We start from the raw sequence: 14,113 nt of genomic DNA, 5'->3' as shown, positions 1-14,113 counted from the left end.
ATTTGACTGCCAAAGGGAAGGACATTTCCTTTCAAGTCTGCATACTAAGAGGAAGGCAGAAAATAAAGAGTGGATGGTAGTGATGGAAGGGGAACCTTCCTTAGAGCGAGGAAGGGTGAGCAGGAAGGGGCCTGCTGGCCTGCAAGGGCAGAGGGACCTCCCTGGAGAGGGAGTCACCAGCCGGTGCAGCAGCAGGTGGGGAGCCCCCCTCCCCAGAGGCCGGGGTTGCCGGGACTCCGACAGTGGGCTCTCACTAGCAGGTCCAACCCGGCTTGGTTCAGAAGCAGGCAATGGCGTCAGTAGCTGTGGGTCATGAGAGGGGGCAGGCAGGCACCACAGCAACTGGACCCTGCGTGCCACGTGATCCACCTGGTGCCACGTGAGCCCCTTCACGACTCCCCCTGTGTCTCACTTGGTTTATAGTGTTTTCTGTCCCCTTTTCTCTTCTCCTTCCCTTCTGCTCTGTGCTGGCCACGGGCCCCTGACAGAGGAGCAAGAAGAAATTCTCACCCTGCAGGAGCTCATGGGCTGGTGTCCGTGGCCTGCAGCCCACACCAAGCCCGTGAGGTCAGGGCGGCGGGAGGTGCGAGGCAGCTTCTCAGACACTTGGGGGGGACAGGTGGGAACAGGGAGCAAGAGTGTTGTGGTGAAGATGGTGAGGTGCTGAAGGGCGTGTGGAACAGGGGCACCAGGGCTGTGTTTGGGAGCAAGCGAAGCGGGGCCCACTGGAGTTTCACCTGATGCAGAGATGACCAGGAGCAATTAAGAGTTTAGGACAGAAGAGTGAAGTGGTCAGATCTGCATTTTAGAAAGACCCTCTGACTGCAACCTGGCCTTGGGGGCAAGGGGTGGGCATCGGCTGGAGGCGGGGTAGTGGTGGGGAGGCTTCAGTCACCCAGGGAGGTGGTCAGTGGTGTCCTGGGCTGGGGAAGCCAGTGGGAGGTGGAGAGGAAGAGGAACACACCTGGGATTTCAGGGACCCGAGCCTTCGCTGTCCGCCAGGCCCTGTTCTAAGCAGGCAGGTGTGTCACCTCGTGTAACCCTCCGAACAACTGCTGGAGCTACACCCTGTTATTTCCTCCGTTTTGCAAGTAAGAGACTGAGGCTTGCAGAAGCTCGGGACCGTGGTACGAGAGGGCAAGAGCAGAGCGAAGGGCTGCTGAGACGGGAGGAAGCAGAAGGGATGGGGGGTGGAGTCTCCGGCTCCATCCGGTGAGAGTGCCACTCACGAGCCCCCAGCCACGGAAGAGGGCGGGGCTTGGTTTCAACCTCTCATCTGGGGCTGACATTACGTGCAAGCAGAGCTGTGGCCTGCAGAGCGGGACATCCCTTCAGGCCGAGGCTCGGGGGAAGATGAGGGTAGAGATTTGAGGGCCCTGGCGCAGGGGTGAGCTGTCCGGGGAGCACGTGGTGGACGAGGGGAGATGCCCCCTTGAGAGGGCTGCGGCAAAGGAGCTCCAGGGCCGCCCCGGGGGGTCCCTGGGTGGGGTGGAAGGGTTCAGAACACACGGGGCAGGGGTTGGGGGCTCCGGGCATGGGTATCCACAGCATTTCACATTGCAGAGACCCGGGTTATAGAAGTGTCCAGCAGGCACAGAGAGCAAGGGGCGCTGCCAGACCTTGCTCCAGGAGTTTTCACCTAGTGGGCGGGCTGGAGGGGGCAGGGGCAGGAGCTGGGAAGGTCAAGGAGCTGGGAGGTGGAAGAGCAGGGCCCGTCGGAGGGCGGGGGCACCTCTCTGCAACTTGGCTGTGAAGGTGCGGGAGAAAGTGGGTGCAGGCGACTGAGGGCTTAGTGTTGAGAAATGAAGTTTTCCTTTTAGCATGTCCTAAAATTTTACATTTACAGTCCTGGTTTTAATTAATTTGCAGAGCTCCAGTAACTGAATCCTACCGGGGAGTAACAAAGTACAGGAAATTTCAGCGATCTAGAATTCTTGGCAAATGAGCCACTCCGGAAAACCAACATTTACTTGGATGAAAATACTTGAAATATAGGATTACTTACTTTGTAAAAATGTGTCTATTAGGAAAATTGTCCAACATATAAGAAAGTAGAGGGAAGGATATGGCAAACCCACCACCTAATCCGAACAGGCACCAATTCCAGCCCACTTGCTGTGCCATGCACACGCCCCAGGCTCTGGGACATTTGGAAGCAGATCCTAACCACTCTATCGACTTCTCCAGAAAACTTTAGTACGTTTCTCCAGAAGACAAAAAAACTTTTTAAAAATGTAACCACAAAACTGTTATTACTCCAAAAAAAATTGAATAATTCCTTAATTCAATCCAATATCCATTGCTCAAATTTCCCCGGTTGTCTCATTCCCCCCCAGCTGGCTGGTTAAAATGAGGCTTCAGACAAGGTCCAGACACTGCATTTGTTTGCTCTGTCTCTATTTTTCCTGGAGTTTACTTGCTGAGGAAACCAGGCCCCTGGGAGGCATGAGCCTTGGGGATCTGGTAGAGAGCTGAGCGGGACGGTGGAGACAGCAGGACAGGGAAGGGCGGCATGGGTGCTGGCCATGCAGTCGGACACCCACCTGCATGACCGAGGCAGCAGGCAGCCTGTGGCGGCCCGTCTGGAGCTAAAAGGAGAGCCCAAGGCTGCTGAAGGGTGGGGTTGTCCCTGAGGCCCCTCAGCTGGTGGAGCCGAGGGAAAGTGGAAAGATGGCCTGAACTGAGGAACAGAGGCACAGCTCAGACTGACCAAGGGTCAGAGGCTGCTCCCTGGCATACTGGAAGTGAGGGAGGGTCAGGGCCTGATGTCTGTGTAGGGGGAGGGGAGTGCAGTGCCAAAACCCAGCTCCTAGTCAGTGCCCGGCTCCTTCCCTCCTGGCCCTTCCCTGGAGCCCCTCCTCGGCCTCCCTACAATCCACCCCGGGCCCAGACACCAGGTCTTTTTACGCTGCTTGTGGTCAGTGGCCCTGACCCCTAGCTCCGCCTTCTCCTCCTCTTGCTCCTGGCCTCCCACAGCCCTGAGGGGGGCAGTCCTCCTCAGCTTCAAAAGACCAAGGCTGGCACTGCCTAGATCTGGAAAACCATCCTGGAGCCATGATGGAGGTTAGGGGTGGAGCGGGGACCAGCCATGTTCAGGGCCCCTCAGCGTGCGAGTGAGGATGACTACTCGGGGTGGCTAAGACCAGTGAGGAGCCGGCCTGCCAGTACCAGCCTTTGCCCAAGATGGCTTCAGGGCTGGGGCAGGCAGTGCCGGGGGTCCAGCACCCCTCCTGGGCTTGTCTTCTGTTCCACCCACCTCCATCCACCAGCCTATTCCTCTCCTCTGCCTTTTTCCGTCTCTGCCCTAGGGTTTCTCTTACCTACTCCTCCTGCCTCTTCTTGGGGGGCCTCCCATGCCTCCCACCCTGCATCCTGGACCCATGAACACTCACGCTCATGCTGAGTCCCAGACACAGAAACACAAGGCAACTTGGACCAGCACAAACCTCTAGCCTCCTGGCTCCACGCCATCGGGCCTACGACTATCTATGAGAACCAGGGCACGGCCTGGAGTGAGGCGCCCTCACAGCCAGCTGTTCTGGGAGACTCCGCTGTGCAGGTGCGTGAGCATCTCCAGGTGTGCAGGTGCGCGCGCATCTTAGTTCACAGGTCTGTGCTCAGGGTCTTCCAAACCCAGACCTACAGAGAGTCTGTCTTCTACCAAACCTTTTTCAAAAAGATGTTTGAGGACTTACAAGGACCTATGCAATAGAAAAGAGCTTAAAGTAGGAATGAGTAAGAATGAGGCCAGCCCTGACTGGTGTGGCTCAGAGAGTTGGGTGTCATCCTACAAACCTAAAGGTTGCAGGTTCGGTTCCTGGTCAGGACACATGCCTAGGTTGTGGGCCTGCCTCCTGTTGAAGTGTGTGTGAGAGGCAACTGATTAATGTTTCTCTCTTTCTCCCTCCCTTCCTGAACCCTCTCTAAAAATAAATTAAATATTTTAAGAAATAAAAGAATGAGAATGAGGCTTAGGGTTGGGGTTGAGGCATAAAATGAGTCCAGGAACCCTGGCTGGGTAGCTGAGCGGATTAGAGTATTGTCCCAATGCGCCAAGGTTGCAAGTTCGATCCCTGGTCAGGGCACATACAAGAATCAACCAATGAATGCATGAATAAGTGCAGTAACAAATTGATGTTTTTCTCTCCCCCTCCCCCTGTCTAAAATCAATTTAAACAAAAAACAATGTTTTAAATGATTCCAGGAACATGGCTTTTTGCCAAAACATAGGTCTGCCTACCCTTAGAGTTGGGCCATGGACCTGGTTCAGAGCCTCCTAGCAGGCAAAGCAAAAAGAAGAAGCAGATCCACTGTGTATTTCTGTGTCCATGAGATGTAAGTTCTGAAAAACAGCACTATTCCTGACTGAGACCAGAACAAATATCGCTCGAAGGTGACAGGCGCTCTCCTGAGGTCTTGGCCGGATCCTGCTCACAGAGGCAAGAGGAAGCAGGCAAAGCAAGGCCTGTTTCTCACAGGGCCAACCAGGCTCTGCCTCTGGGCCAGGCTGACGGGGCCTGCACCACACTCACTACTGTGGGCCTGGCCAAGTCAGGGGTGTCACAGACCCTGTGGGGGAGCAGATCTCCCAGTGTACACTCGTCGTCCATTCGTTCATTCACTCATCTTTTTATTGGAGCCCTTCCCCTGTGTCCCTCTGTGCTCGGCTTCGAGACAGAGGGCTGCACAGGCTCGAAGGCGCTCAGAGTCTGGGGCAAGGTCCTGTGAACAAGTCACATAAGGCTGAAGGCATAAGCGTAGTAGACAGTGGGCAATCCTTGCCTCTTGCAAGTCACTTCAGAGGCAGTGGTGGCTGCCAAGGGCCCCCAGGACTCCTGGCCTTGCAGCCTCTGAGCCTCCCCACCTCCAGCCCTGGCCTTTGCTGAGCAAACAGGCCAGAATGGCAGTCTCTGGAAAGTCCTGGCAGGGACTGGCTCTGGGCCAGGTGCCAGGCTGGCAAGATGGAGGGGTGGGGAGCCAGCGGGGGTGGGGCCTCTGATCTCCCTTCCCCTGGTTCCTGCCAATCCTGCCTTAATTTCTTTCCACTTTCCTCCCTCTGCTGTCCCCCCACCTCTACCAATAACTCTCTCTCTCACACACACACCCCACCCTTCCCCCTTTCCTCTCGGTTCTGCAGGCCATCTCCAGCTTTGCTTTCATGCTTTCCTCATGTGGAGTGCTCCCCTATATCCCCCCAGGAAGCCCCCAGCTGCATCGGGGCACCCTGGAGTCCCCTCCTGGCTATTCTCTCAAAGTGCTCTCCGGTGTTCTGTGGTCTCAGGCACGTCCTTTTGCCTCACAGAACCTCGGCTTCCTCATCTGAGAAACAGAAAGGGCTGGACACAAAGCTCTCTCCTGGTGGAAGGGGCTTGGACTTTGGACTTACATGGAGCTGAGTTCCAATACACTTATTTCCTTACGTTTTTCTGAGCCTCAGTTTCCTCACCTGTAAAATGGGGTCGGATAAAAGCAGACTGCACGGACTCGCGCTGAGGCTTGAGTGAGAAAGCAGGCACAGCGCTCTGCGGGGGTCTGGTGTTCATCGCCACCCCGTGCCCGAGCCCAGTACCCACTTCTCCAGTGGGTTCCTTCCTGTGTCTGACCGGCCAGTCTGGTATTTGATGGCAGGTTTTGATGGTACCTGCTTCCTCCTTCCACAGTCCAGCCAGGCCAATGAGAGAGAATGATGGGGAGGAGAGGAAGGTGGGGCCCAGGCCCTGGGTGGCCCTGGCCCACAGGCGCTATCCCAGGCCTGGAGATGAGTACTGGGCCCAAGCCTCGTGGAACTGAAGTGCTGCAGTGTGGAGTTCCTGTCTTACTCTCTGGCTGGGAGGTGGACATGCAGACGAGGGTGACCAGGCTGGGGCCCCAGGAAGCCCAGGGCATGGTGAGTGGCCCCCACCAAGGCCCAGCAGAGAGGATGGGTCAGGGAGTGGGGTGGTGAGGGAGGGCAGCTGGGCCCCATAGGCTGTGTGGTCCACCCCGGGCAGGGGCCAAGTTGGCTGTGTCCTTGACAGGCCTGTCTGGAGGGATGGCATCGGGATCCTCTTCGACTCCTCGACCCAGGACACCCAGGTGAGTGGTGGTCTCCTGCCTCCCCCCTGCTCACACCCGCACCCTTCTCCTTGTGCCTACAGCTCAGGCTGCTTGTCACCTCCCATGGAGACAGCCCTGCCATCCGCATGCCAGCCAGTGAAGAGCACACCTTTCCGAGCTGCTCCAGGAAGAACTGAAGCCTCCCCCACTCCTGCGCTGCATACACACTGCCCACCCGTGCCGCTGCCCCAGCCTCTGACAAGGAGCTCCCCCCCAGGGCTGTGCCTTACTCATCAGAGATAGTGCCTCCCTGGGACTCACTCCCCCTCAGCCCCAGCTGTGCCTCCTCTGGGAGCCACCCCAGGGAGTCCTGCATTCAGTCTCCCAACAGGTGCAGAGCAGCAGGGGCGGCAAAACGATGCAGGCGGGGCCTGGGGTCGTGCTTTCATTCACATCGCTCTTTTGTGCCCAACCCTCGTGGGAAGTGCGGAATACTGGTTCCCAATTCCAGGTGGAGATACTGAGTTCCAGAGAGGTGAAGTGACTTGCCCGAGGTTCCACAGCTGTGTGGGAGCTGTGTACCTACCAGAGATTTGGGGCCAGGCTGGCCTCTGCAGGGTCCACACCCACCCCCCAGCCAGCTTCCTGCCACGCCCTTCCCTCTCTCCAGAGGACGTGCCTGCCTGTCTCTCCCCACCCACCGCCTCCTTACTGGCTGGGCCCGTTCCTCAGTGTCTCTTGCAAACATCCCTTAGCCCATAACAATTAGAATAATTGCTGACATTTATGAGCGGAGCTTTCTGTGCGCCAGACAGTGTCAAGCAGCCCACATTCATTGTCCTAGTTAATCCTTGCAACAATGTTATGAGGTAGTTTCAATTATCATCCTCATTTCAAAAATGAAGAAGTGGGAGTTTAGGAAGGCCAGGTCACAGCTGAGAGGCACACACAGGTGGTGAGTCTGCTCTCAACCAGTGCCTCCCTGCTCTGCACTGCCCCTCTCTGGCCTGAAGGGGGCGGTGCCAGGCGCTCTGCTGTGAGCGGTGTCCACGTGCTCAGGGAAACTCAGGAACTCTCAAGTTCAGCGCCCTTCTCCTAACTCCCCAGAGCCTGCTGCACAGCCCTGCAAGGCAGGTGGGCTGGTCATAGTGTCCTCGCCAACGGGGACGCATCTCGTGTCATCTGTCCTGCTACAGTCCAAACTCTGCAGAGGGACAGGAAAGAGATGTCCAGCCCAGAGGCACAGGGGAGCTTGGAATTTAAGGAAAGGGGAAGGACAGAAGACCAGTGGGAAGAGGTGGTAGCACTGGGGGATTCAAGGCAAAACCCCACTTTGGGTCCAGCCTTGGTCCCGCCTGGGAAGAGTCACAGAAAGACCCTTGACCTCCTCCGTAAGCTCCAAGTACCAGCCTCTGCCAGGCAGGCTTGTTCTCCTGCCCCTTTCTTCTGCCAAGGGAGCAGGCTGTAGCAAGGGAGATTCAAGCTAGACCCCAGGGACAGGGCCCACAGCAGGTCATCCGGGTGAGGAGAAGTGGCTCTGGGGCCACTCTCCCTGTCCAGGCCTTGGGTCCCTGTAGCCCCCTGCTGGACTCCAAGTCCCCATAGAGATGGAACCAGCTGGGTGCTGGGCTCCTGTTACCAGGACTTCTGGAACTGGCTTCGGAGCACAGATCCCCTACTGGGGCAAAGTCTGCCCGTGAGCAAGCCCTACTCACGCACAGCCTCTTGCTTTTGCTGGTCACGTGAATGGGCAGGGTGTGCAGGTTACAGGGCTCAGAGCTACACAGATTTTGTGTGGTTGTTGCCCATGGCCTTAGCAGACTCATGCCTCTGGCAGCACAACGGGTCCCTGGAACAGACGGGCAACACGTACACGGGACCCTCCTCCCTGCACAGAATCCTACGTGGCCCAAAGCACGTGCCTGTGAGGGCTCGCAGAGACCAGCATGCAAACCCCTCCATGCCATTCCAGGGCAAGGGCACCCAAGACTCAGAGTTGGGGGCAACTTCCCCTGCTGGGGGCAGGACAGAGGAGGGGGCTCCGTCTCCAGGTGCTCACTCGCTCTGTGCCCCTCCGGCGTCCTTGAACAACAGCCTTTCTCCCAGAGACCTGGATTTGGTCTGCGTCAGTGGGGGACCCTGGAAGTTTCTTGGGGATCTCAGCAACCACCAGAACACTGGCAGGTGAGGGCCTTATGGGTGGGTAAGAGCAGAGGAACGGCACCTCAGGAATCATCCCAAGCGCACACACCTTCTAAGAAGCAGGGGGTGTGGGGCCAGCCCTTTCCTCACCGCGTGGCCTGGGCACATCGCGAGTCCTCTCCTGTCGGCCTGGAAGAGTAGTTGAAACTCTCAAATAGGATAAAGCACGAGAAGCTTTTAGTCCAGTGTTAGCCCCTTAAGTGCCCCTAGTGGGAGCTGTGGGGCAGGTGGAAGAGGGACAGTGATGGGGGACCTTTAGGGAAAGGGAGTAAAAGATGTAATGGGGAGTCCATGGAGCAACCCGCAGCTGGTGCAGTCCGACAGTGGGGTTCCGTGAATACCAAGACTTCAGTCTTCAGACTCGTGGCGCTGGGGGGCCATGGAAGGTTTCAGAGAGCCTGCTGCACAACCCTGGAGGGCATGACAGGGCCGGTCACAAGAGAGGGCCACCGCACGGTCGCTCTTGCCAGTAGCACCCAGGGTGTGGCTTGGTCTGCCCCCACGCCTCTAGCTCAAGGTTGTCCAGTTTTCCTGCCCACTGGGAGCCCACCTCTGGCTCACGGGAGGCAGCTCTCAGAGCCTACCCGTCTGCTTGCCCACCCGCCTTCTTGTCTGACCCTCACACCTTTCTTACGAAGTTGGGAAGATAAGGGTCAAAGCCGCCTAAGGCCAAGCAGATGTCTAGCGTGTCTTAAATACAATGGAGCCTGGGGGGTGAGGGCTGACTGAGTGCGCTGCTGGGCGGGGCTGGTCTTCCCTTCCCTTCCCTCTCCCCCTTTCCAGACGACCACCACGGTGCCTCGTCCTTTCTGACCTTCAGGGTGAGCCAGCCAGGTCCAGAGGTGATGTCACCCCCGGGCCTGCCCTGGGGGAAGGCTGGGGGACAGGCACCCTGGGGACCCCTTCCCTCCCGGGTGCCATCAGACCTGCCACTCCAACCACCATCGCCACCTGCTCTTTAAGCTTTGCCAGGCCCTGTGCTGGTCAGTGCTGGGGGCAGAGGTGACCCAGAGCCAGGCCTCGTCCTCAAAGGCCTTCCAGGCTGGCTGGGGAGCACAGAGAAGAGGTCTGAGCCAGCCAGGGGGCAGGGAGGCGCAGCACAGACCGAGGCCTGCGGCCTGAGAGAGCGGCACTGCTCAGAGGCCCAGGGACCGCAGGGCCAATGGCTGAGCTGCGAGAGAACCAGGGCTCTTCCGTGGCTGAGGGGAACGTATGGTTAGGGTGGAGGGGGGGCTGGTTTGTGGGAAACCCCGTGAGAAGGCTGCCCTCGTCCCCAGATCTCCCACAGGTTTCAGGCCCAAGGTTTTGTCTTTCTCCTCCAGGCTCCACTGAAGCCATTCCTGGAGATAAAGCAACTCCGCCTGGTGAGGCAGCTGGAAGGGCTATGGGCGAGACTGGCCCTAGGCACCAGAGAGGACATGATTCCAAAGCTGAGCTCCAAAGAGGGTAGGGGCCCCGGGAGCAGGCAGGTGAGGCAGGGGCCGATTTGAGTATCATAGGATCCTCATCTCTTCAAGTCAGGAGTCCTCTAGCCAATGGGGGACGGAGGCTATATCTAAGCAGTCTCCGGGGCCCAGGTGTCTCGCTCACTCCCACCTCACCACCTGGACACGTCTTTCCAGGGGAGTCTGGGAGGCAGGAGGCATGCCTTTCTGCCCACCCCCTCCAAGAAGCCTGCAGCAGGTAGGATCTATTGCCTCAGCCCAGCTAGCCGGCTGTCCCAGCCCTGCACCAGTCCCCATGGGAAAGAATTTTGACCTGGAGGACACACTGATCAGACACAACCAGACCCTGCATGGTCTCTCTGAGCATTTGGCCCTGGCAACTGGAAGAGCAGCTGGGGTTCCCAGGCCAGGCCGGGCCCGAGGGAGCCTGGGTGAGTGGCCCCTGGAACAGCCATGCAGCCTGGAGAAGCTGAGCTCCCTACATGCTGGATCCCAGGCACCAGTGGGCCCCCTGTACCCAGAAAGAAGAGCAAGCACTGTACTTGGGAACTCCATCCCCCAAAGTCTGGAGGGAAAGAAGGGCAAGGGTGAAATGCTGCAGGTCACAGGATGGCGTGGACCTGCCAGGCAGGGCATTGGGCTGGAGGGTAGCTCTGCACAAGCAAATGCCCAAGGAGCCTCACAGCTGGGGCTGGAAAGAGGAGATGCCAGGTATTTTGACGTGGGTCTGCAGACAAGTGACAAAAATAGACTGGGTGCCAATTTGCATGTAGCTCCCCATGTGACTTGATTCGCACACGGCTTGCTTAATGCTCGTTTCTTCTCCTCCGTCGCCATCTGGCTTCTCCCCAGGGAATCTTGCCCCGTGGCATGCCCAGCCTGGGGCCTGAGAGCTGAATTCAGCCAACATGGTAGATGCTGGGCAGAAGAGGCCAGCGACTCCTGTGGGTTTTGCTGAGCTCTGGTAGCTTGAAGTTTGAATCCTGAGTCCCCAGGCCGGAGCAGCTGAGGCTGGTCTAGTGGAGTAGGGAAGGGTGGGGCACCACACTCTGAGGCTAGGTCTCTCTAATCCTACTTCCAGGCCCAGGATCCTTCCTGCCAGATTCTATTTACCCCAAAGAGGCCACTTCTCCAGGTCGGTCAGCAAGGCAGGGCCCAAGCACTGGGAGTTAGCTGTTACTGGCCGCAGCTTGGACTGTGCCCTGGGGGGAGTGGAGAGGAGAAGACTGAACTAGGCCTCTGCCTCCTTCAGGGGCAGAACCACTTCTGGAAAGTGGGGGGCTCTCAGAAACTGCAGCAGTGGCCACTCTCTGTAGGGGGCAGGGACCACCCTCAAGGAGAGGAGTTGGAGAGGAGGGGGAATCTAGAAGCCAAGATGGACAGGGGTCAGATAAACTCAATGTGTCCATAATAAGGGGGGCCCAGTAATCTGGTAAGGCCTCTCGAAGGAAGAGGCGTGCAGTGCCCTGGGGAAGGTGGACTCTGACAAGAGAGGGGCTGTGCTCTGGGCCCCAGAGAAGGGGCTTGCTTTTCTGCAGGACTCTGCCAAGCACCCTGGGCTGTGGACAGTGGACTTGCTCCAAGACCTGCATGAGATGAGGTGAGGGCTCAGGGCTAGGAGGGGTCACAAGGGTGGAGGAAAAAGAAGCCCCACTTCACACTTGCTTCTCTGCCTGAAGTTCATCTGCCAGCCCGTGATCCCTTCCGTCCTTTCCTGAGCACCCCGCCCAAAGCCTGGTGCAGAGAGAGGAGCTGGGGCCAGAGTTAGGTTTATCGAGCTGACCTGATTTAATTGAATCAACTTTGAAGTTTTGAAAGTGCTAGTTTAAAAGCATGGGGCCCCCCACTCGACATTCCCACCCAGACAGGGTTAGTAAACCTGAGCTCCTGGAAGGAGGGGACATTTTGGTGGGGTTCTTGGAAGGAGCACAACCAAGACCTAGTCGTGGTAGGGTGTCTCTGACTTCCTTTGCCCCCTCCAGTCTCCCAGCATCCCACTCTAGGACAGGTGTCTGGAGCTACCCTCTGGGGGCAGGGGGTCACCTTGATGCCAGGAAGAAGGGGAGCTTCAGTCTGAATGCTGTGGCTGCAGACCAACCCCTGTCCCCAATCTAGACTGGGGGTGGGAGGATGGGATGAGGGAGAAGAGCTAAATCCCTGGGGAGCTGGGAGTGAGAGGCAGAACCCGGTGAGCCTGAGGTTGAGACAGAAATCTTCAGGGGATCTTTGAGCTAAAGCTGTCTCGGGATCCAGGAAAGAGGTTTGGGGTAAGAACAGTCCCCAAGAAGGGGTCCTATGGATGGTGCCTGCTCCCCACCCAGGTGCTGCCTCTGGGAATTAGGAGAAATGGTTAGGCAGTTGGGGTGCAACCAGAAAAAAAAAAGTAATGAGTCCTCTCCCTTGGCTTCCACTCCCCACCAGGGATGCTTCAAGAGCCCGGGTCTTCTGTCTGCCTCTGGGCATCAAGCACCCTTTCTTAGAGCTGGCTCAGACCTGAGCCTCCTGCAGAAAGACCTTTGGGGCCCAGCGGCAGGGGGAAAGAAGCAGCACCATGGGGGGGTCCACCCTTGAGATCTGGGCTCAGCCCCTTTTTCCAATGCTTCTGCAGCCCCAAGCCCTCCTGTGTTAGCCCTCCTCTCCGGGGACCCTGGAAGGCACACCTGTGTCTATATTTGGGTGTGCGTGCGCACGTGCACTCAGGCACACACTTCATCTTCTCTCTGCCTTCTCTGCTCTCTGGGGAAGGGGCATTTGACATGGGTCATCCCGCACACTCTCAGTGCCAGCGAGGCCCTGGAGACTACTTGGTGAGCTCCTTCAGTGAGTAGAAGAGAAATGGGAGTGGGCTGTGCCCAGGCTGCCCTGCCCCGTACCCCTGCCCCATCTTGCTCTTTTTCCTGCCTTTACTACCAGCCTGTCTTTTGCTCTCTGTTTCTTTCTCTCTCTCATCTCAAGAAACCTTGGCCCCCTGATGATCCAAGGTCCCAGGGCCTCCCAGCTGTTCCCGCAGATGGAGACATGGAAGTTGAGGCAGGGGAGGCAGCTTTGTTCTCTGCCCTCTCTCCAGGTGCCCTGGATGAAAACCAGAGCCCCAACAGTGGCCCTGATTCCAGGTCCCCTCCCTCCCTCTGAGTAAGAAGCGGATCCAGGACCTTAGAACTTTCCTTTTCAGAAAGCAGCAGCCGAGGACCCCTACCTACCCGGCCAGCCCCCAGGGGCCTCCTTGTGCCTGCAGCCTAGCATCTTCCTGTTCCTCCTCCGTATCTAAATAGTAGGTTTCTCCTCCTGTGCGCACACCAGGTGGTCCTTCCCATAGGCAGGACTTTCCACACCTGCCTGGCTTGGTTCTGGGGCGTAGTCACTTGATTTGTGAGAAGGAGCATTAAGGCCCAGGTCCACCTGCCTGGCCTACCAGCTGGCAACAAGCAGGGCCCATTTTTTTCAGTAAGCACCACTAGCCATGTGCCCAGCCACGGATCCCACCCGGATGCTGCCGTCACAGAAAGCACCCTCTGATGCAAGAAACGGACAAGCACATGCTAGCCGCTCCCTATGTGGTCAGTGCCATGATGGCAGGAAGCTTGAGGGCTGTAACAGCCCAAGAAAAACCACTTACTCAGCTTGGAGAGATCAGAGAATCAACCTAGAAGGGACATTTGACATGGGTCGTCAAGGCAACTAGTTCCCCAACCTGACAAGTAGAGGCATGGGCACGGAGGAAACAGCGTGAGAACAGGCATGGCAGCGTGGGAGAAACACAATATTTTGGAGGAAAAGTGGCAAGTTCAGTACTGTCAGAGCAAAGAGTGGGATCAGCTCATGAAAATGGGCAAAAAGAATCACAAAGACTGGGGGGAGGTCACTGTTTCTGCGAGGCGGACGTTTGCTGCATGCATGAAACATTCAGAGGTGTGGGGTGTGCTCAAGAGCTCGGAAAGGAGATTGATGGTTCTTGGTGGAATTCCAGAACAAGAATAATCAGTACAGGCAGGGGTGTCCTGCAGGAGCAGGGAAGTGTGCTGAGCTTTAAAAAGAGAGTTGAAGAGGGGACAACACCCGGTGAGGAGAACAGCCAGCCTATGAGGTGGAATGATGACAGGCTTATGTGTTCCGTGGAATACGATGGTGGCCGTACCGTTGGAGCCACCTGGACTGACCTTGAGTGCCAGGGAGGAAGTGTGTGTGGTCCCGACAGGGGCCACAGAGGGTCCCAGAGCAGAGGGTGCTGCAGTGCAGTGGGTGCAGCAAGTGTAGCGAGCCGGTTCTCAGAAGCCCAGAAGCAAGAGGCCCAAGTAACCTCCTTCTCTCCCTAGCAGCAGGCTGGACTGGGACAAGAGCCTTTAGGAGTGTGGCCACAGGTGGCCTTCCCCTTAGACCTGCCCCATACATCCTTAGGGCCTGGGGGTTCTGAGGAGGCCCTCCTTTCCCCG

The 14,113-nt window shown here is 57.5% G+C and overlaps 1 protein-coding gene across 1 annotated transcript; it reads left to right on the top strand.

Moving 5' to 3' along the window:
- The first annotated feature begins 2,765 nt into the window (after positions 1 to 2,765).
- On the top strand, positions 2,766 to 12,951 carry LMAN1L (lectin, mannose binding 1 like). Its single transcript, XM_053928206.1, is given in 11 exon segments — positions 2,766 to 2,771; positions 2,891 to 3,020; positions 3,411 to 3,559; positions 5,681 to 5,887; positions 6,138 to 6,192; positions 9,022 to 9,080; positions 9,561 to 9,707; positions 11,132 to 11,283; positions 12,105 to 12,172; positions 12,175 to 12,212; positions 12,856 to 12,951. Coding segments are annotated over 11 exon segments (1,107 nt in total).
- Positions 12,952 to 14,113: the final 1,162 nt, after the last annotated feature.

The sequence above is a fragment of the Desmodus rotundus genome, chromosome 7 (assembly GCF_022682495.2).
Source record: "Desmodus rotundus isolate HL8 chromosome 7, HLdesRot8A.1, whole genome shotgun sequence".
Classification (NCBI taxonomy): domain Eukaryota; kingdom Metazoa; phylum Chordata; class Mammalia; order Chiroptera; family Phyllostomidae; genus Desmodus; species Desmodus rotundus.
The sequence above is the reverse complement of the archived record's forward strand: the minus strand, read 5'-3'. Positions and strand labels throughout refer to the sequence as shown.